The following is a 22,937-nucleotide window of genomic DNA, read 5'->3' as shown; positions in this document are numbered from 1 at the left end:
AATTTTGAAATGTAAAAGAATATGAGATGACACTTCTTCCATTAACCAGATCTCAGTGCTTTTCTTTGTTTCCTTCTAACACGATTTTGTTTGGATTAACAATGATTAATAGTATTAGCGGGAATGGTAATTAATACAAAACTCCACTAAACCGGCACCCGTGTGACTTTGATTGTGCCAGACTAACTGATTTTCCAGACTCTTCGATTAATACCCAATTATACTTTTACTTCCATTATTACATGTTATCAGTGGTATAATACATATTTAATTGAACTCACTGAGTTTAAAGGAAGTTTAGTTTACTTTAGAGATACAGCACGGAAACAATCCTTTCGTTCCACCGAGTCCGCGCCGATCAGCGATCCCCGTACACTAGCATTATCCTACATATTTCGGCACGGACTAGAAGGGTCGAGATGGCCTGTTTCCGTGCTGTAATTGTTATATGGTTACATGGTTATGCTTGGGACAGTTCACAATCGTTACTGAAGCTAATTAACCTACAAACCTGTACATCTCTGGAGTGTGGGAGGAAACTGGAGTACTCGTAGAAAAACCATGTGGTCACAGGGAGAATGCACAAACTCTGTTAAGACATGACCCGTGGTCAGGGTCGAATCTGGGTCTCTGGCACTGTAAGGCAATAACTCTACTGCTGTAAAATGTACAAGCTCTTCGGAGTCCGGCTCCAGCCACAAACCTACCCATGCCCCCGACCCCTGGTGCTCTGGTTTAGCTGCACCATTTTGGTAACAGACCCTGCAGGCTGGTGAATGGACAGGCCCAAGTCCACATCTCTCTCCAGAGCTTTGGACAGATTGTAGGATACAAATCTGTTTTGTAGTTTAATTTAGTTTAGTTTAGAGATACAACACTGAAACAGGCCCACTGAGACCACACTGATGAGCAATCCCCACACATTAACACTATCCCACTCACACTAGGGGCAGTTTAAAATATTACCAAGCCAATTAACCTACAAACCTGTACGTCTTTGGCATGTGGGAGGAAACCAGAGCTCCCGGGGAAAGCCCACGCGGTCACGGGGAGAATGTACAAACTCCGTACAGACAGCACCCGTAGTCGGGATCGAACCCGGGTCTCTGGCGCTGTAAGACAGCAACTCTACCGCTGCGCCATCGTGCAGCCGATATGTCCATGCTTATTACCTGCCAGTCTGACCCAATGGCAGCCACTATCCTTGTCTTCTATCGTGAGTCAAGTGCGTTTATTTGTCATAAACGCCGATATGAACTGGAACAATGAAATTATTTTTCTGCTGCAATTTTACAGGCATATTAGATGCAACAACAACCATAACATTACTATGTTGTTACTGTAATGTTAACACAGTACATTGTTACTGATGCACCAAATGCAATTTATTTCCTTGCTGGGGATCTGTTTCATCAGGGTGAATAGATGGGGAAGCCAAGCATGCACTGTGAGAGCTGCCTCACTACATCTGATGCGATGACTTCCTTGGGTGTGAGGAGCCGTGACCTTTAATCAAAATTCATTAATGAAGGATGTGACTAAGCAGGAGCAGCCTGAGAAGCACCTGTCTTCTAACTATCCCTCTTTTCATGCCAATCTTTTTACATCAGTTTGCATAACGTCTTTTCATTCCTGGCACAAGTCCCTGCCTGGTGAGATGTAAAGTGTTGGGTGCTTATTATTGTTTCTCGCTGATTCTGCCACACAACTTCTGTTGTTTGAAAGAAGGCTGCGAGCAGGCTTTAATGGCATGCTTGCGTTTTGCATTTCATTGCGGCCACAACATTGTATAAAGGGAATGAGCCTACCTCAACCATCTTCCCTTACACGTACGTTCAATCCTCCTAGGTCTGCGGGATGTCCTGGTTGCCAACCATCTCAACTCCCCTTCCCATTCCCATACTGCCCTTTCTGTCCTGGGCCTCCTCCAATGCCAGTATTAGGCTATATGCAAATTGGAGGAACAGCACCTCTTATTTCATTTAGGTAGCGTACAACCCAGCAGTATGAACATTGAATTCTCTCATTTTAAGTAACTTCATCTCATACTCCCGTCCCCCTTCCTTCCTTGCCCCATTCCCTCTCTCGAGTGCATTTACCAGTTCCGCAGTTCTCCATATTGTTTCTCTTGCCATCACTCATTCCCTGGCCCACAATAGACCTTCCAGGCAATCACCTGCGGACTGGCTCAGATTGGTCCTGGTCTTTTCTTGCCTCCAACTCTTCACTTTCCCCCACCCCACCCCCCTTTTCTCCAGAGATGCTGCTTGACCCACTGAGTTACTCCAGCACCTTCCCTTTGGACCCTCCTGATCTGTCTGAGTTACTTTTGTCACTTGCATCTACAGGTGGGGCTTTGTGATGCTGCATTCACTTGCTCACTAAACTCCGTCCAAGTGGGATCTACTGCTGAGTTTATTGGTGGCCACTTCCATCAGGGTGGCACAGTGGCACAGCTAGTAGGACCATTGCCTCTCACCACCAGAGACCCAAGTTAAATCCTGACCTCTGGCGTTGTTTGTGCAGTTGCCATGTTCTCCCTATGACCATGTTGGTTTCCGAAGAGGTCCGGTTTACTTCCACATATCAAAGATGTGCTGCTCAATAAGTCAATTGGCTGATGCAAATTGCACCTATCGTATAAGAGCATGTTAGAATCTAGGGAGAGTAGATCATAAGGTCATGTCATAAGGGATAGAATTAGGCCATTCAGCCCATCATGTCTATTCCGCCATTCAATCATGGCTGATCTACCGCTCCCTCCTAACCCTATTCTCCTGCCTTCTCCCCATAACATCTGACACCTGTACTAATCAAGAATCTATCTATCTCTGCCTTAAAAATATACACTGAATTGGCCTCCACGGCCTTCTGTGGCAAATAATTCAACAGATTCACCACCCTCTGACTAAAGACATTTCTCCTCATCTCCTTCCAAAAATAACAGATGAGACTGGTGAGAGAATAAAAAATGGAATTAATGCAGGATTCATTCAAGTGGGTTGATTTAGGTTGGCACAGAGTCAGTGGGCCGAAGGGCCTGTTCTCATGCTGTAGACTAAGACTCTGGCCACTATAAGCTCTGTTGGCGCATGTTCTGCATTGGCACCTCCAAGGAGTCGTTGGCAGAAATAGAAATTGTTCGCAGCCATCCACACTCACGGAGTATTAAAGCCTTCATTCCATACCATAACCACAGTTTTCAAAAAATTGGTGTCAGCAAGTCAGAGACTTTATTGGAGATATGTCCTTTTTTATTTGAGCACATTTTATTTGAGTGCATTCATTTCATTGTGCATTGTGCATTGAGCACCAGAAAACTGGATAGCATTTTCTGCACATCACACCTGACCCTCTTTGATGAAACTCTTTTTTATGAATTCAGAGTTTAAGCAGAAGTTGAAACCTTGCCTGGGGCTGCCTTCGGGATGCAGAGAAAATATGAATATGATAACGAAAGTATGGTCTCTCAAGTGCTAGCATATTCTCCCCGATTCCCATTCATTTTGCTGTTCCAGAATTTTAGTTTCTCGAAAAATCTCTGGTGCCAATTATGGGAAGTATTAATGGCATCACCCCTTTCTTCCTCATTGTTGGCCAGCTGTTTGCTGTTCTGACAGGTTGTCAATGCTGGATTCATTGTCTAGCTTGGATTATTTCACTCGCAATCCCTCCTGGAATGCCATCCTCATATCGTACATGGAGAAGTCCTCTTGTGTTTGCATTAAGGGTTGATTATTGCATCATTCTGCCATCATCCCCATCCAAACCCCATCTATAAACGGGCCGGGGATGCTGTGACACGTCAAGATGCATTACAAATTCAAGTGGAGCTTCATGATAATTAGTATTGTTTTATTATTGTCACATGTACCAAGATAAGTGAAAATGTAGTGTGCCACCCAGCCAAATCATGCTAAACATGAGTACAATCGTGCCATACACAAGTACGTCAAGGAAGGAACTGCAGATGCTGGTTTAAACCGAAGATAGACATAAAATGCTGGAGTAGGACAGGCAGCATCTCTGGAGAGAAGAAATGGGTGACGCTTTGGGTCAAGACCCTTCTTCAGACCTGTCCCTCTGAGTTACTCCAGCATTTTGTGTCTACCTAACCCAAGTACAACAAGTAGTGCAAAGGTAAAAAAAAAACCTGATTGCTGAATATATTGTTACGGCTTCGTATCGTTACAGTTACAGAGAAAGTGCAGATAAAAAAAGTGCAAGGGCAATAGTGAGGTAGGTTGGGAGATTGGTACTATATCCTTAGCTTATGAGAGGTTTGTTCAGTATTCTGATAACGGTGGGGAAGAATCTGTTCTGGAATCTCATGGTACTTGCTTTCAAGCTTGTGTATCTTCTGCCCGATGGAAGAGGGAATGACTGGGGTGTAAATAGTCCTTCATTAAATTTGTTGCTCTTCTGGGGCAGTGCGAAGTGCTGATGGAGTCGATAAGGGTTGGGGGAGGCTGGTTTGTATGAAGGACTAACTACATCCTCAACTCTGCCATTTATTTTGCAATGTTGTGAGGTATCCTGATAGAATGCTTTCCGCAGTGCATGTGTAGAAGTTGGTAAGAGTTGTTAGAGATTTGCTAAACCTGAAGAAGTAGACACATTGCTGTACTTTCTTGGCTGTAGCTTCAGTGTGGCTAGTCATAAGCTCATAAGTTATAGGCCCATCAAGTCTACTCCGCCATTCAATCATGGCTGATCTATCTTTCTCTCTCAACCCCATTCTCCTGCCTTCACCTGATATCCCCTGACACCCTTACTAATCAGGGAAAAGCCAGGACAAATTGTTGGTGATACGCTAAGGAAATTGAGGCTTTTCACCATCTCTACTTCGGCACCATTGATGCCGACAGGGGCATGTAGACCACCTTGTTTCCTGAAGTCAGTGACTAACTCGTTTGTCTGGCTGACAGTGAGGATGAGGTTGTTGTCTTGACACCATGTTACGAAGCTCACAATCTCCTTTCTGTACTCTATGTCTTGTCATTGTTCGAGATATGGCCCACTATGATGGTATCATCTCCTCAACCATTTATCTTTTTTTTTTAGCTAGTCGATAAAAATCACTTTTCTCAAATCTTGCAATTATGGAGATGAGGGCATGAATGAGTCACTGCTCTGACTTTCTTGAATGGCATTGGTACAACTAGGATCCATTGCTTGAAATGTCATTATCTAGGACATGAAATCTGCTTGATATGCGCAATCATGTTTGAACTTTGAGTAACGGTTAACTTGTTGACCTCAAAGGAAAATTGGAAAACAAATCTACAATGATTAAAATTTGATTTCAATACAATTCAAACACAGCAGACCAAACTTTCCACTCATATTTAGTCAGAATGTTATATGTGTCCAATTGCCATTTGCCCATTTCATTCATCTACGTGTTATTTGTCAGTGATTGGCAAAATTACATCGGTAATTGGCGCTGAAATAACAAGCTGAACAAAGCATATCCATGTGACTGGTCTACTTGGGGTGGCACAGTGGTAGAGTTGCTGCCTTACAGTGCCAGGGAGCTGGGTTGGATCCTGACTACGGGTGCTGTCTGCACGGAGTTTGTACGTTCTCCCCGTGACCGCGTGGGTTATCTCCGGGAGCTCCGGTTTTCTCTCACATTCCAAAGACGTACAGGATGGTAGGTTAATTGGCTTTGATAACATTGAGAATTGTCCCTCGTGTGCATGGGGATCGCTGGTCGGCGCAGACTTGGTGGGCTGAAGGGCCTGTTTCCACTCAATATCTCTAAACTAAACTAAGCTTGGTTTATTAAGAGCTTTGGGGCTTCCATATATTAAGCTCAGTGTGGAATAAATAAATGTATGTACTTTCATTGTTTATAAGGCTTCCTTTTTTAAATTAATTTTTCATTGGCAATATCATAATTTATGTAAAACTAAGTTAACCCACTCTTTAAAAACAAGTAATTGGAGATGCTGGATGACAAAAGAAGACACAAGGTGCTGGTTAATTCAGCAGGACAGGCAGCTCTGGAGAACCTGGGCAGGTGACGTTGCGGATCGGGTCCCTGTTTCAGACCGATTGTGGGTTGGAGGGAAAGAAAGCTGGAAGAGAGGAGGGACAGGACAAAGCCTGGCAGGTAATAGGCCGGTGCAGGTGAAGAGAGTTTTATGATTGGCAGCTGATTGGACAAATGCTAAAGGTGAAAAGACAGAGGTATGAGACAAAAGTTGAAGAGTTGCACGAATTGTGAAGCTAGAGGGTGTAATGTATGGGGAAGGGGAGGGGATAAATTGGGGCAAGGGGGAGAGGGAGGAAGGTTATATGATGGAAGAAGGAAGAAAGTGTGAGCAATGTAATTGCCCTCTGAATGTTGGTATTTGGAGCTAGTGCCATTTGCTTGCATTTGAATCTCTGAACACTTCGTATCCATATATCTGTTCAAATGTCTTTCAAACATTATCATTGCCTCCATAGTCTCTTTGCGTCTCCATTGGCTTAAGCTTTGCCATCTAAAAATAACCCTCATTCCGTTTTCCTAAGTTAGAATCCTGTCTGTCGCAGTTTTGTCTGCTTGCTTATTCCGTATTATGCTGTTGCAATTTAATGTTAGCATCTACACTATTTTCAGTGCCACCTACTTCTGTGTCATTAGGGAGCTCAGATAAGTGGCCATATATCATTTTGGTGGCTGATAAAGAGGTGAGTTGTTGCACTTCATTCTACAGTTTATCCCATCCCTTTTGTTTCACAGTGGAAGGTAAAAGATGGGACAGGAATATATCAGAGCTCATGCCCAATGGTGGCTGCTCAGCTTTGCTCAGTGGTCAGATCCTCACGTTGCAAGCAGGAGATTCCAGGTGTCAGGCATGTGTTCCAATGTGGTATTGAAAAGAGTTGTCTCTGTGGAGTCAAAGAGTCACAGAGTCATACAATGTGGAAACAGGCCCTATGGCCAAACTTTCCCACACCGCCACACCGACCAACATGGCCCATCTACACTAGTCCAACCTACTGGAATTTGGCCCATATCCCTCTAAACCTGTCCTATCCATGTACCAGTCTAAATGCGTCTTAAATATTGCGATAGTACCTGCCTCAACTACCTCCTCCGGCAGCTCGTTCCATACATACAGCACCCTTCATATGAAAAAGTTATCCCTCAGGTTCCTATTAAATCTTTCTCCCCCTCACCTTAAAACTATGTACTCTGGTTCTTGATTCCCCCGTTCTGGGCAAGAGACCCTGTGTTTAGCTGATCTATTCTGCTCATGATTTTGAACACCTCTATAAGATCACCCCTCTTCCTCCTGCACTCCAAGGAATAGAGTCCCATCCTGCTCAATCTTTTCAAGTCTTTCTAAAGCAAGAGTAGAAACAATGACTATAGATGCTGGTTTATAGGAAAAATACATAAAAGTGCTGTTGTAACTCAGCAGGTCGGGCAGCACCTGTGGAGAACATGGATAGGTTCTGAAGAAGGGCCCCAGCCTGAAACATCACCAATCTATGTTCTCCAGAAATGCTGCCTGACCCGCTGAGTTACTCCAGCCGCTTTTCTTTCTAAAGCATACAATGGTATAGATTTGTGTTTGTCTAGCGTATTTAACAGGATACCTTACAAATGGAGCATTACTTACAAATGGAGTAGTTTTGAATGGAGCACCATTCAGTGACATGATCTGTATTAATGTTTGGTCCATTTACCACAGCTAAGATGACAGCAGGTTTGGTTTTTGTTTGCACAAAGACATTTGAGTGCAGAATTAACTGTATCCCAGTGAACAGAGGACTTCCCTCTTCCAGGTAGCAGATGAAACAGCATATCCACTTGATGGAGCAAACTAAGTGAGTGGGTTGCTGTGCCTGGAGATGTATCTTATCTCTTCATTAAATAGGTAACCATGGGAGTGGGAACTCGAGGTTATTAGCAGTAATAAAAGCAAACATTACTGGAAATTAGTCTGTTATTATCCTGGAAAGGGGGAAACCACATTAGCATTACTGATAAACAGCTTAGCATCAGGACCCTTATGTTTCATGTCTTATCTCTGGATTGTTATTAGTTTTAGTTGCCATAACAACCTCAATAGATTTTCCTCTATTTTCTTCCACTGCGAATGTAATAACAGTACCACCAACCACTAAAGTGTGCTACCTATTTAAATACAAATTGCTTCCATTACACATCAGCTTTATGCAGAACAAGTATCAATAGTGGTTAGCCAAGTGTATCGAAGTATCGATTGGTTGCGGAAAGCTATTTTCATATTCCAGCAAATATATTTTACGCCAGCATATTTTAGGGTGGCACAGTGGCGCAGCGGTAGAGTTGGTGCCTCATAGTGCCAGAGGCCTGGATTCGATCCTGACTACGGGTGCTGTCCTTACGGAGTTTGTACGTTCTCCCCGTGACCGCGTGGGGTTTTCTCCGGTTGCTCCGGTTTCCTCCCACACTCCAAAGACGTTGAGATTTGCTGGTTAAAACGCAAGAGACTCTGCCCATCTACCCGATCTATTCCTCTCATGATCTAATACACCTCTGTAAGATCACCCCTCATTCCCCTGCTCTTCCATTTCTTTGCTTTATCCAAATGATTTTGAGCAAAACTGGAGCTCACAATCTCAGGGTTCTGTACTTTTGGCAAGTTACTCATACATTTACATGTATGAATGATGAGCAGGTGAATAAGTTAAAGTGAGAACGGAAGCACCTGTGACTGCAACTCTGTGCTTCCAAAGCAAAAGGGAAGACTATTTATATATTGAGAACAGATTGCTCTTCCCGGAGATTGAAAGTTCTGCAAAAAAAAACCTCTCTCCTCTGAAGCTCCAAAGTATTTTTGAATAACTGTTCTTTATGGCTGGCCACAGTTGATATTGCCTGTATAATTTGTAATTCTACAAACCTCTAAATGTTCACCTTCAGTGCTCGTTCTTGGAGTGTGTGTACAATATGCAGTTCCGCTCATATTATCCTCCATTATTTTTAAGAAGTAGAAGATTCTTTAGAAGTATGAGTTTTTAGTTTAGTTTATTGTCACATGTACTGAGGTACAGTGAAAAGCTTTTGTTGCGTGCTAACTAGGAGTATGCGCCCAAAAGGACCTGTTTCCACGCTGTATTTCTAAACTAAACTAAATTAAATCTTAAGATTTGTAGGAAAGAACTACAGATGCTGGTTTAAATCGAAGGTAGACACAAAATGCTAGAGTAACTCAGCAGGACAGGCAGCATCTCTGGAGAGAAGGAATGGGTGATGTTTCGGGTAGAGACCCTTTGTCAGACTGGCCCATTCGTTCTATCCAGAGATGCTGCCTGTCCCGCTGAGTTACTCCAGCATTTTGTGTTTACCCTAAGTGTTAAGATTGTTGACAATCACTGCCCTGCGACACGGTGACTGTTGGTTTAATATGTTGCATTATGGTGAGGATGGAGAAGAGAACACTGAACCCGTGGTCACGCTGTGTCTTGAATATCCCCCCTGATGAACACCATTCTCAGTTATTGAAAGCAACTCAAATGACTCGGGCAAACCAAACTGCTGCTCTACTGCCAATAACAGCCTTTTCTGCATCCCTTTCGTGTTTAACTAAACGACTTTGATTCATTGAAGAAGGGTCTCGACCCGAAACGTCACCTATTCCTTCGATCCATAGATGCTGCCTCACCCACTGAGTTTCTCCAGCATTTTTGTCCACCTTCGATTTTTCTAGCATCTGCAGTTCTTTCTTAAAAATTGATTCATTGGCTAATCTCTGTGTGAAAGAAAAGCTACATATAACGGGCTGGAAATCCAGGCTTGTCAAGCAGTCAGAGATGACCATGTTAACAACATGCAGCAAAACAAAACCAATTAGCTATTTAATATCTCACGGAGAATGTGAAAGGTCTTGCATTACCTCTCTGGGCAAAATTTCCTATTCTTCTTATTCAGGCACTGACTTGCCTCCGAACAAGGTGCATTTGCTCACTTGACAACTGGAAGGACATTACAGTCTATTTCTATCTCCAGTATTCTTTGCACTTCAAATCTAAACCATTGCTTGAAGTATCAGTGTGATGTGAATGATGAGATAAGGTCCTCTACAAGTGCAAATACTGTAGGTTAAGAAAATGTTGTACGCTGAAAGGTTAAGGAAGGAAGAATTACATTTATATCATCCCTTTTACGGTTCTCCCATTCCTGTTAAAGCACAACTCTGTACTTTTGAATTGCGGTATCCGTTGTAAAGCAGAAACAGTGATACGGTATATGGAATGTGTTCTAATTTGTTCTGTGCCTAAGGTACAGATCAGCAGATACGCTTCAAGTAAAATTGTACAGCGTAACCACACTATGCTAATGTTTCATGGCAAGCAAGATAATTTTCTGTAATAAAGAGAAATGCTGGGTAAGCTGTGAGCACTTGGATAAAGAAATAAATTTAACTTTACAGCTGGATGATCTTCCATCAGATCTGCTTCTCTTTAAGTGAGGAGAATTTGATGAGGGGAATTGATAAGGTGAATGCACAGAGACATTTACCTCGGCAAAAGGAATCAAGAACCAGAGAACATAGGTTTAATGTGAGAGGGAAAAATATGTAATGGGAACCCGACGGGCGCGAAAGGTGACGGATGTACGGACGAGCTGTCAGAGGGGCGGCACAGTGGTGCAGCGGTAATGTTGCTGCATTACAGTGCCAGAGACCCAGGTTCGATTCTGACTATGGGTGCCATCTGTATGGAATTTGTATGTTCTCCCTGTTTTCTCCAGGTGCTCTAGTTTCCTCCCACACTGCAAAGACGTACAGGTTTGTAGATTAATTGGCTTCTGCAATCCTAGTATGTAGGATAGTGCTAATCTATGGGGTAATCACTGGTTGGAGTGGGTTTGGCGGTTTCCACGCTGTATCTCTAAAGTCTAAAGGAGATAGTTGAGGCAGGTACGATAAGAGCTTTTAAAAGACACTTGGACAGGTACATGGATAAGAACGATTTAGAGGGATATGGACCAACTGTGGACAAATGAGACTAGCTCAGATAGGTTTCATGGATGAGTTGGGACTTATTTCCATGCTGTATGGCTCTAAGTGATATTGTGGTTATGTTACTGGACTTCCATTCAAAGTCCAGGTCTGTTGATTCAGAGACATGAGTGCAAACCCCTTCAAGGCAGCTGGGGTTCATGTCATCAGGTAAGTTTAGTTTTGTTTCGAGATACAGCATGGAAACAGGTCCATCAGCCCACTGAATCCATGCCGACCATTGATCACTCATTCACACTTCTATGTTATCCCATTTTCTCACCTACTCCCCACACATTAGTGGTAATTTCTACCGAGGCCAATTCGCTTGCAGACCTGCACGTCTTTAGGATGTGGAGGGAAAGCGGAGAACCGGGAGGAAACCCATGCCGTGCAAGCCGTGCAAGCTCCACGTATACTGTACCCGAGGTCAGGATCGAACTGGGGTCTCTAGTCCTGTGGGGCAGCAGCTCTATCAGCTCCACCACGTGTTGCCCCAAATTTAGAATGAAAGGCCCCCGCTGGTATTTGTGCCCATGAACTGTTAATATTGTTGGAAAAACCCATCTGGTTCACAATGTGTTTGACATTGCAACTGTGGATCTACAGGGCCAACAATGTGTGACGCTGAACAGTCATCTCAGATAAGTGCTATTTAAAGATGGACAATAAGGACTAGGTTGCCAGCAATGTTCATATCCAGTGGTGTTCAACGTTTTCTGGATTATTCTACAGTAGGGTCCTGGTCCAAAACACCATCTGCCCATTCCAATAGAAAATAGGTGAAGGAGTAGGCCCCCTTCGAGCCAGCACCGCCATTCAATGTGATCATGGCTGATCGCCCACAATAAGTACCCCGTTCCTGCCTTCTCTCCATATCCCTTAACTCCGCTATCCCTAAGAGCTCTATCTAACTCTCTTGAAAGCATCCAGAGAACGTCTCCACCGCCCTCTGAGGCAGAGAATTCCACAGACTACATTTAGTTCATTTAGTTCTACATTTATTTGTCAGTTAGTGCTAAAGAAGATGGTTAGTTGCAGTCGTGAGTAGAAGGCATTCGGAGACAAATATGTATCATCTTCTCAAAGCACTGCAAGAAGCTTGAACGTTTGCACCACCAGTCTCATGAGCAGTTTCTTCTCCATTATCAGGCTTCTGAACGATCCTTTCAAAAGCTAGTATACAGTCCGATTCTCCTCCACAGCATTGGGGACTTTGGACATTGGTGCTATTACGTTGCAAAGATGAGAATTATATTCTGCACTCCCTATCTTTCCCTTCACTCTACTTATTGTACTTGACTTGGGCTTGATTGTCCTTATGTTTAGAATGATCTGATTTGTTTGGATAGCATGCACTGTACCTCGGTACATGTGAAACTTGTCAACGTGTAGGAAAATGGGATTAGGAGGCAGAGATCAGCTATGATTGAATGGCGGTGTAGACTCGATGGGCCGAATGGCCTAATTCTACTCCTATACTTTGTGGACTTGTGAAAATATGAATAAATCTAAAGCTGAAGTGCTCACCAAACCTACATGAACAGGATCTCTTAAACCCACGACATTTACCACCACAGACAAGAGGATTAGGCACATGGGGATGCCACCAACTGCAGGTTCCCCTCCAAGTCATTCACAGCGTTCACCCAGAAATGTATTGCATTTGCTTCATTGAAATCTAGGAACCCTACTCCACACCACTGTTGGAGTACCTTCAGCAAATGTTCTGCAGTAAGCGGCACAGGCTAATCCCACAAGAATAAACGCAAACACATTCACTAGAGTAGGCTTGCCTCTGTAGGAGCCATTGTTTATTTCCTTGAAGGCAATTTAGTAGTTTAGTTTTGAACATGTATAAGCCCACACATTACAGTAGGAAAGAATGACAAATACTGGTTTAAATCAAAGATAGACACAAAATGCTGGAGTAACTCAGCGGGTCAGGCAGTATCTCTGGAGAAGAGTCTCGACCCAAGACGTCACCCACTCCTTCTTTCCAGAGATGCTGCCTGAGCCGCTGAGTTACTCCAGCTTTTTGTGCCTATCTGGGTTACTCAGTTCAGTTTCACAATTTGCCAGACACCCTAATGACTGCAGAAGATACTTTGCAATACAGCCCAAAATAGCAAAATTGTTAATGAGTGTGAGTCATTTATAATTGTAGTCTAAAACAAATGTTAAACTCAACCACAATATTTTATTTAGTTTAACAGCGGTGAATGGGTATAAATCCTGGCTAGCTTCATTGAACAACATTTATTGGTGGGAGAATTTAAATAAACAAATAAATTCAAAGCATGAAATGGTAATTAAATAGCCCCATTTATAAAACATGAAAATGTACTTTGTAAATGGAGCTTTGAGGAAGATGGAACTATTTAGCAGTGTCGAAAATTGAATATTGTAATAGGTGGCTCCCTACAAAATGAAGCTTTCAGACCTCCTATCTCATCCCCAGTGTAATCAGCTCGGCAATTAAGTGATGGGTGCGCGGCCATTCTTTGTTTAAGGGGCTATTTAATTCCTTCATAGGCTTGTGTTGCAAGTGTTTGATTTTCTAGTGCAACAGTATGCTCTACTTGCTAAAGCTCAGTATTGTGTGTCCTCGTTGGTACCTGGACGGGACGTTGAAGGAGGAGAAGCCGAAGCCAAGAAGTGGAAGTCAAGATACCAAACGGACATGACGCCATAAAGCCAAGATACTGAACGGGGGGCGGGGGAATCTGTCGGCAAGCAGATAGTGAGGGAATATACGACTGTTCAGGGAACATTTGTTACTTTGTTGGCGCCAGAAACGTGGCGACACTTGTGTATTGCCTAGGTGAGGTCTGCTGTATGATTTTATTGGGTTGCATGTGAAACAAAGCATTTCACTGTACCTAGGTATACAATTCTGCTTCCACCCCTCCCTTAGGCTCAGTATTCCAGGTACTCACTATTCTCTGGGTTTAAAAAAGGTCCCCCTCAGCTCCCCTCTGAATTGTCTACCCTGAAGCTTATGGGCCATTTTTCAGGCGATTGCCGGCGACTGTCAAGTCGTATCAGGTCGCTGAAAAAACGGCGACTGGAACGGACGGCTGTCAGAGTGGAACACACACACACATCGCTTCCTTCACCACCCAGTTATGGAGGCGGGGGACATGGCAAGCGGGGGGAGCGCTGTCTGAGTGAAATTCACACGGTGCAAAGCCAATGTGTTACAGGCACACACCACGATGAACAGGAAGGTTTGCGCTGTAATTAAGATGGTGAAAGCACAGTGTACGGGAAGGGTCACGTAAGTCCTTTAAAAGAGGGGGGAGAGGGAAGAGACGGGGTGGGGAGAAGGAGTGGAGACAACTTTTAAGAAGCCGGAGATACGCGGCTGTGAAGCTCAGCGGACATTAATATTACCGGTCGGTTATCCTTTGTTCTGGAAACTACTGCTTACGTTTTTTCCCCCCAATGAACCAATGAAATTCACCGGTCAGCACCGGCGACAACCTATGACAACCTACGACCTCCTGGCGACCCGCTATCACTGCCCCTACGTAACGAGAATTCTCGCTACGCTTCATGGCGTCAAAATTCTGGTGGCCGCTAATTTTCTCAACATGTTGAATAATTAGCGGCGATCAGAATGAAGCCGCGACTAGTTACGAGAATGCGGGAACTACTCACCACCATGCAGGCGACACCCCGGCAACCTCTGGCGAACATGTGGCGACCTTGTGGCGACCTCATCGTCTCCTGTAGTCGCCTAAAAAGTCGCGTAAGTGTGACAGGCCCATAAGGAGCTTGAAAAACAGTCACATTTAGGTGGTCACATCTGTGCCAGAAGCAGAAAGATACAAACTGCTACTTCATCCTCTTGTTGATCTAAGGAATGAACAACCAGCTGCAATTACCTGGATTTGGAACACGCCACAGGGTGCACCTTGGCTAGGCCATAAAATCATGCGAATGGATTAGTTATGCTCCCTATCAATCTACTTGGGAACAATGCCATGGAGGTTCTGCTGATAAATAAATCGAGTGAATGCACTACTTGCATTGTCTGTCACAGCAATAAAATGAATCTCATGCACAGTGGTTAATATCAAAATTATTGTTCATATGTCACCTTATAGTACAGCAGTTGGCCCATATTCTGTTTGAGTGAAGGATCACGGAAATAAAAACATCCATCTTGTTTACTGCATGAAGGTTCACACAGAACTATATTCTATATGCCATTTGCATTTAACAGAGACTGTGACTATGGGAACGATTTTCTTGCTTCTGCTATTAGATCCATTGGATTATAAACTTGACACACGCACACGCACACACACACACACACACACACACACACACACCATGGTACCTTTGGGAAAAGTTGGCTGTTTCCCCACCTGAGTTTATTTTTAACAATGAATACATGTTTAGTTTAGTTTATTTTTGTTTAGTTTATTTTAGAGATGCAATGTGGAAACAGGCTCACCAAGTCTGTGCCGAACAGCGATCTCCATACAGTAACACTATCCTACACACTAGGAACAATCTACAATTTTACCAAAGCCAATTAACCCACAAACCTGCACGTCTTTGGAATATGGGAGGAAACCGGAGCACCCGGAGAAAACCCTGGTGGTGCTGGGGAGGATATACAAACACAGAACAGACAGCTCCTGTAGTCAGGATCAAACCCGGGTCTCTGGCGCTGTAAGTCAGTAGCTCTACTGCTATGCCACCATGCCGCCCTGAGATCCAAGTTCTTTGTTCTTCTATCAGTAGGTAGAAGCGAAAAAGGGAATGGCCTTGGTGGCAGGCATACATGATGATACTTCTGACCTTCCAGTTGCAATGCTCGGTGAAGATGGACCGGGTGGAAAGAAGTGACGAGCTCTGATGGACTGGGCTGTGTTCACCACTCACTGTTGGTTCAGGCAACCCAAAAGCCCTGTAGAAAGAGAGAATCCTCATGGAAATGCAAATCTTTTCACACATCCAAGATGCAAATACATTGCTTTCTTGATCACTGAGTCAGTGTGAGGTGACCTGCTTAGGTTGCTGGTGGTATAGATGCCCAGGAACTTGAAGTGGCTTGAAAGATCAGTAATGGCCAAGATAGACACAAAATACCAGGGTAACTCAGCGGGAGAGGCAGCATCTCTGGATAGAAGGAATGGGTGACATTTCGGGTCTCGATCCGAACGTCACCTATTCCTTCTATCCGAACGTCACCTATTCCTTCTATCCGAACGTCACCTATTCCTTCTATCCAGAGATGCTGCCTGTCCCGCTGAGTTACTGCAGCATTTTGTATCGATCTTCAATGTAAACCAGCATCTGCAGTTCCTTCCAACACATTTATTAATGGCCAATATCTACAGCAATCTTCTGGACAATCTAAATCGGCAGAAAGGGGAAACTCCACACAGACAGCACCCAATGCCAGGATTGAACTTGGTCTCTGACACTGAGAGGCATCAGCTCTACCAGCTGCACTTCGTGTTGTGCTGGGTAGCATATCATCTTTAATAATAATCGGTTTAATAGTGCTGCTGTTAAGCATCCTGGGAGGGATAAATTTGTTAAAGATGTTATTTAAATGCAAACTCCTTTGATCTTCGTCATTGCAGCACTCCCAAGGTGCCTCACAAAAGTGTTATTAAACATGTAACTCTGAGCCACTCAAGGACAGATAAGGAGTTAGATTCACAGGAGCGTGTTAGAGTGCAAATGAGATAAGTGGGGAGATTTATTAAAGGAATTTAATAACTGACCAGGCTTGGTAATTGCACATGCATTTTCCAATGTAATTGAGCAAGACAGCATGAACACAGGCCCTTCAGCTCACTGAGTCCATGCGCACCACCAGTCACCCATCTACACTATTCCTACGCTAATCCCATATTATTCTCTCCACAGTCCCATCGACATTCACCCCCCAGATTCTACCACTCACCCACACGTTAATGGCCAATTAACCTACCAACGAGAACATATTTTGGATGTGGGAGGAAATGGGAGCCCTGGTGGGAGAATTCAAGAACATGTTGGTTGTCGGGAAGTAGCTGCTCCTGAATCTGATGCCGTGCGGCTTCAGACGTCTGTACTCCCTACCTGATGGTAGCAGCAAGGGGAGGGCATTTTTTGGCTGGTGGGGTTCCTTGCTGATGGATGCCACCTTCTTGAGGCAGTGCCTCATGTCGATGCTTCCTGTGGTGCAAGCATGGGGTTTTGCAGAGATTCAAAAACATGGATGAGGATTGCTTATCACACCTGGAGTATTGTGCAGTTTTGGTCACCAAATTTGATGAAGGACATTCTTGCTATTAAGGGAGTGCAGAGTAGGTTCACCAGGTTAATTCCCGGGATGGCGGGACTGTCATATGTTTATAGAATGGAGCGGCTGGGCTTGTATACTCTGGAATTTAGAAGGATGAGAGGGAATCTCATTGAAACGTATAAGATTGTTAAGGGTTTGGAGATGCTAGAGGCACGAAACATGTTCCCAATTTTGGGGAAGTCCAGAACCAGGGGCCACAGTTTAAGAATAAGGTGTAGGCCATTTAGAACGGAGATGAGGAGAAACCTTTTTACCCAGGCAGTTGGGAATCTGTGGAATTCTATGCCTCAGAGGGCAGTGGAGGCCAATTCTTTGGATGCTTTTAAGAGAGTTAGGTAGAGCTCTTAAAGATAGCTGAGTCAGGGGATATAGGAAGAAGGCAGGAACAGGGTACTGAATGTGGATGATCAGCCATGATCAAAGTGAATGGTGGTGCTGGCTCAAAGGGCCGAATGGCCTACTCCTGCACCTATTGTCTATTGTCTATATTGAGACACAGCCAGTTACAAATTGGCATTGGAGAGGAAATTCGAGAGTGGCACAGTGGTGGAACTGCTCTCCCGAAGTGCTGGAGACCTGGGTTCAATCCTGACCTCGGGTGCTGTCTCTATAGGCTTTGCATGTTCACTTCATGACTGCATGGGTTACCTCTGGATGCTCCGGTTTCCTCCAACATCCCAAAGATGTGGAAGTTTATAAGTAGATTGGCTTCTGTAAAATTGGCCCTAGTGTGTGTCGGGATAAAGTGGTGTAAAATAGAAATAGCGCAAACAGGTGTGGAGTAGGTGAGCTGAAGGACCTGTTTCCATGCTCTATTTCTAAACAAAGCACACAAGAAGTGTGTGTGTGGTGTTTTCCTGGATAAAAGTAAGTTGGACAATGACAATCACAAGGTCCCCAGACTGTGGTGCTGAATAATGGCGCACATAGTGGGGAATGGTTAATGGGAGCTAACCTGAGCTAGATAGGGCTCTTAAAAATAGTGGAGTCAGGGGATATGGGGAGAAGGCAGGAACTGGATACTGATTGGGAATAATCAGCCATGATCACATTGAATGGCGGTGCTGGCTCAAAGGGCCGAATGGCCTACTCCTGCACCTATCGTCTATTGTCTATTAGAAACATAGAAAATAGGTGCAGGAGTAGGCCATTCGGCCCTTCGAGCCTGCACCGCCATTCAATTTGATCATGGCTGATCATCCAACTCAGTATCCTGTACCTGCCTTCTCTCCATACCCCCTGATCCCTTTAGCCACAAGGGCTATCACAGAAGAAGGGTTCTGAAGAATGGTTCCGACCTGAAATGTTCCCCATCCTTTTTCTCCAGAGATGCTGCCTGACCCGCTGGGTTACTCCAGCACTTGGTGTCTATCCAGACTATATCACATGCCAATTAAATAATGTTTTTGCATCAATATCAATGGAGCCAAGGGAAGGAGGGTTTGGTAAAAATTAAACTACGTCCAGAATAAACTGAAAATGATGCATGAGCATCCAAATCCAGATGGGTTAGAGAGGATGATTTATGCCCAACGTTCTTTGAACAAGATGGGAACAAAAGAAACTGAATGAAATGAATACTTTACTCAATTAATTTAATATGCATTAAGCATCTTTATTTATCTGATCTGAATTAAACATTAAGCTAGACTCAGTTCCGCAACAAACGTACACCAGAAGCTTCATGCTGAGCAACAGACTGAAGCGACAGAGGAGTGTGATTTTACAGACAAATTATGCACAGTTCACGGGGAAACAGCATGAAGTAGAGAGTTCCACATACCAGGGTCTGTACATTAAAAATAAATGTATTGAAATGTACATTTATTGCTCTGATGAATTCTATGTTCTCCTAAAAGGGAAGGTGCATCATCATTGAAGCCAAATACTTTCTTATTAGGGTCCATGCCAACCGCTCAGTAAGAAGGTAAAATAAATTTTTTGCAGAGTACAATGCTCCCTATTCCGTGTCCAATAAGTCACAAATAATGTCCCTCGAATCCAGACCAAAAGTTAACATTGAAACTTACTCTACCTTAAATGATAGATACGTAGACTGTGCATCTTGCAATTGGTCCAGTTCAACAACCTAGAATATGTTTTGGAGTGTGATTCCAACTTCAAAAAAAAAAAGGTTGAAAAGGTTCAAATTAATTTGTCACATGCACCATATGGTTCAGTGAAATGAATTTGCCACGCAGCGTTACAATTAAAAAAGGACATAATACACAACATAATTCGACCCAGACATCCACTTGCAGCCTCCTGCTTGAGAGACGAATGGTAGAAGCTACAGCACCGAGTTGGCACAGCAAGCCTCAATTCACAATGTGCATCTAGAGAGGCCATCCGATCTCAATTGTTCATCTGAGTCTAGGGATGTCCATATAACATTATGGATATTATGTACAGGATCATATGTCAATGGAGCAGAATTAGGTCATTTGGCCCATCGACTCTCCTCCGCCATTCAATCATGGCTGATCTACCTTTCCCTCTCAACCCCATTCTCCTGCCTTCTCTCCATAACCTTTGACATCCTTACTAATCAAGAAATTGTCAATCTCCGCCTTAAAAATAACCCAATGACATGGCCTCTACCCACTGACTAAAGAGATTCCTTCTCATCTCCTTACTAAAGTATTATCTTTTTATTTTGAGGCTGTGCCCTCTGGTAGACTCTCCCACTAGTGGAAACATCCTCTCCACATCCACTTGCTCTAGACCTAACACTATTCGGTACATTTCAATGAGGTCCTCCCTCATCCTTCTAAACTCCAGCGAGTACAGGCCCAGTGCTGCCAAAGGCTCATCATATGTTAGGTACAATAAATCTCATTGTAAGGAACTGCAGATGCTGCTTTACAAAAATAAATACAAAATGCTGGAGCAACTCAATGGGTCAGGCAGCATCTCTGGATAAATTATGTTTTGGTTCGGGACCCTTCTTCTCATTTGTTGATCTCCTTTGAGAGAGAGTCACAGCAATACTATTATTTATCTGTCATAGAGTCGTACAAATTTCAGATTACTTTATTGCCATATACACCAAGGTGCAATGAAATTTCTTGTGCACATTAAGCTCAGAGCAAACAGCGTACACAAAATAACAAGAAATATAACAATAAATACAAAGACAAAGAGTGCAGTTGAATACAAATAGTGTGGAAACATATTAAAGTACAATAACAGAATAACGTGATGAGGTAGAGTTAAGAGTTTGAGTATTTGGCAGCCTTGAGGAACATTCATCAAAAATGCAGAAACGTGGAAAATAGGTGTAGGAGTAGGCCATTTGGCCCTTCAAGTCAGCATTGCCATTCAATATGATCATGGCTGATCATCCAAAATTAATACCCCGTTCCTGCTTTCTCCCCATATCCCTTGATTCCATTATAGCCTAAGAGCTATATCTTACTCTCTCTTGAAAACATCCAGTGAATTGGCCTCCACTACCTTCCGTGGCAGAGAACTCCACAGATTCACAACTCTCTGAGTGAAAAAGTTATTCGTCATCTCATTCCAAAATGGCCTACCCCTTATTCTTAAACTGTTACCCCTGGTTCTGGACTCCCTCAACATCAGAAACACTTTTCCTGCATCTAGCCTGTCCAATAGCAGAAGACACAGGAAATTATAGAGGTCATAGAATGATACAGTGTGGAAACAAGCTCTTCGGCCCAAATCCCCCACACTGGCCAACAATGTTCCAGCTACACTTGTCCCAATTGCCTGCGTTTGCTCCATATTCCTCCAAACCCGTCCTATCAATGTACCTGTCTTACAGTTCCTTAAACTATGGGATAGTCCCAGCCTCAACTACCTCCTCTGGCACCCTGTTCCATACACCAACCACCCTTTGTGTGAAAAGGTTACCCCTCTGATTCCTGTTAAATCTTTTCGCCTTCACCTTATACCTTATATGTCCTCTGGTCCTCGATTCCCCTACTCTTGGCAAAAGACTTTGTGCATCTACCCGAACTATTCCTCTCATGATCTTATACACCTCTATATGATACTACTGTGATCCATGGAATAGAGACCCAGCCTAATCAACCTCTCCCGACAGCTCACACCCTTGAGTCCTGGCAACATCCTCGTAAATCTTTTCTAAACCCTGAGGTGGGGGATAAATTGTGTAAATCACCAATCTTTTATTAGTGTCGGTTTCCACCCCATATTTCTAACACCCTCATAATTATCCCCACCATTCAATTTTTACTTTGCTCTGTGGGAGAAGTTTGGGATCAATTGGCAAAAGAAAATGGGTGCCCGATAGAAAACTGCAATAAAATGAGTCTCCCACAGCTAGCGGATAAATGTCATTTCACCAGCATCCTTGTCTCGGTCTCAGTTGAGTCTGCCCACAGCTTCAGAATATAAATGCATTTGTAATCGATTTGCTTTTTTATCTTCCAGGCTGTTTCTTTGAAGCTGACGTATGCAACCCCTATGAGATTTGCGTAAACGGTGAGTAGTTTTTTACACCATTTGAACTTGTTTGTACTTGTGGATGCCAGACTGCGGCTGTTAAACTGGTGGATTTGTTGAAAAAATAGAAAGGCAGAGTATTTTTTAACTGAAAGGTGCTGGTGTTCAGAGGGACCAGAATGTGTTTCCACATGAATCATTGCAGAAAACACCGAGCAATTAGTAGCTTATTTCCTTCACTCCATAGATGCTGCCTCACCGCTGAGTTTCTCCAGCATTTTTGTCTACAAGTAATTAGTAGCAGTATGTTGACCTTTGGTGCAAGAGGATTTTAGTAAAAAGAGAACATATATTTTGCTACAATTTCACATGATCCTGGTGAACCCACACCTGGAATATGGTCATTTAATCCCAGAGCATGGAAACAGGCCATTTGGCCCATTGCATCCATGCTAAGATCAAGTACTGAACCCTATTAACCACTGTGGTTTCACGGATGATGCAAGGTCGACAACGACTACACCGACACACGTGCTAGGGTAAGCTCACTGGAAAGGTTTATTTCCAGTAATGAGGAAGGTAAGGAGAAAGTCCAGGTCTGTGTGGAGACACAGTCCCTCATTGTTTAGTTTAGTTTAGTTTAGAGAAACAGCACTGAAACAGACCCTTCGGCCCACCGAGTCCACGCTGACCACCGGTCCCCGCTGACCACCGAATCCACGCTGACCTCCGGTCCACGCACACTTCCACTATCTTGCACACACTAGGGACAATTTACAATTGTACCAAGACAATTAACCCACAAACCGGTGCGTCTTTGGAGTGTGGGAGGAAATCGGAGAAAACCCACGCAGGTCACGGGGAGAACGTACAAACTCCGTACAGACAATAATAATAATAATAATAAACTTTATTTATAAAGCGCTTTAAACAACCGTAGTTGCCACAAAGTGCTGTACATGAGAACTCATGGACAAAAAGTTATTACAAACCATTAAAAACCATAAAACGAAGGACTAAAACCAGTAAAAATTAAAAGACATTAAAAGCACTAAGAACAAGAGCAGCCAGTGTCGAAAGCCAGAGAATAAAAATGAGTTTTTAGGGAGGATTTGAAGATGGACAGTGCGGGGGCCTGTCTGATGTGCAACGGCAAGGTGTTCCAAAGTGCCGGAGCAGCAACAGAAAAGGCTCTATCCCCT

At 43.6% G+C, this 22,937-nt stretch overlaps 1 protein-coding gene across 2 annotated transcripts in view; it reads left to right on the top strand.

Moving 5' to 3' along the window:
• The window catches only part of ptprn2 (protein tyrosine phosphatase receptor type N2), a 761,696-nt gene that overhangs the window by 48,811 nt on the left and 689,948 nt on the right, over positions 1-22,937 (top strand). For both annotated transcript variants that reach the window (XM_033044535.1, XM_033044525.1), the window contains exon 2: positions 21,724-21,774. In XM_033044535.1, the coding sequence (XP_032900426.1) occupies positions 21,724-21,774 (51 nt within the window). The remainder of the gene's footprint in view (positions 1-21,723; positions 21,775-22,937) is intronic.

The sequence above is a fragment of the Amblyraja radiata genome, chromosome 2, assembly GCF_010909765.2.
Source record: "Amblyraja radiata isolate CabotCenter1 chromosome 2, sAmbRad1.1.pri, whole genome shotgun sequence".
Lineage (NCBI taxonomy): Eukaryota > Metazoa > Chordata > Chondrichthyes > Rajiformes > Rajidae > Amblyraja > Amblyraja radiata.
The sequence above is the reverse complement of the archived record's forward strand: the minus strand, read 5'-3'. Positions and strand labels throughout refer to the sequence as shown.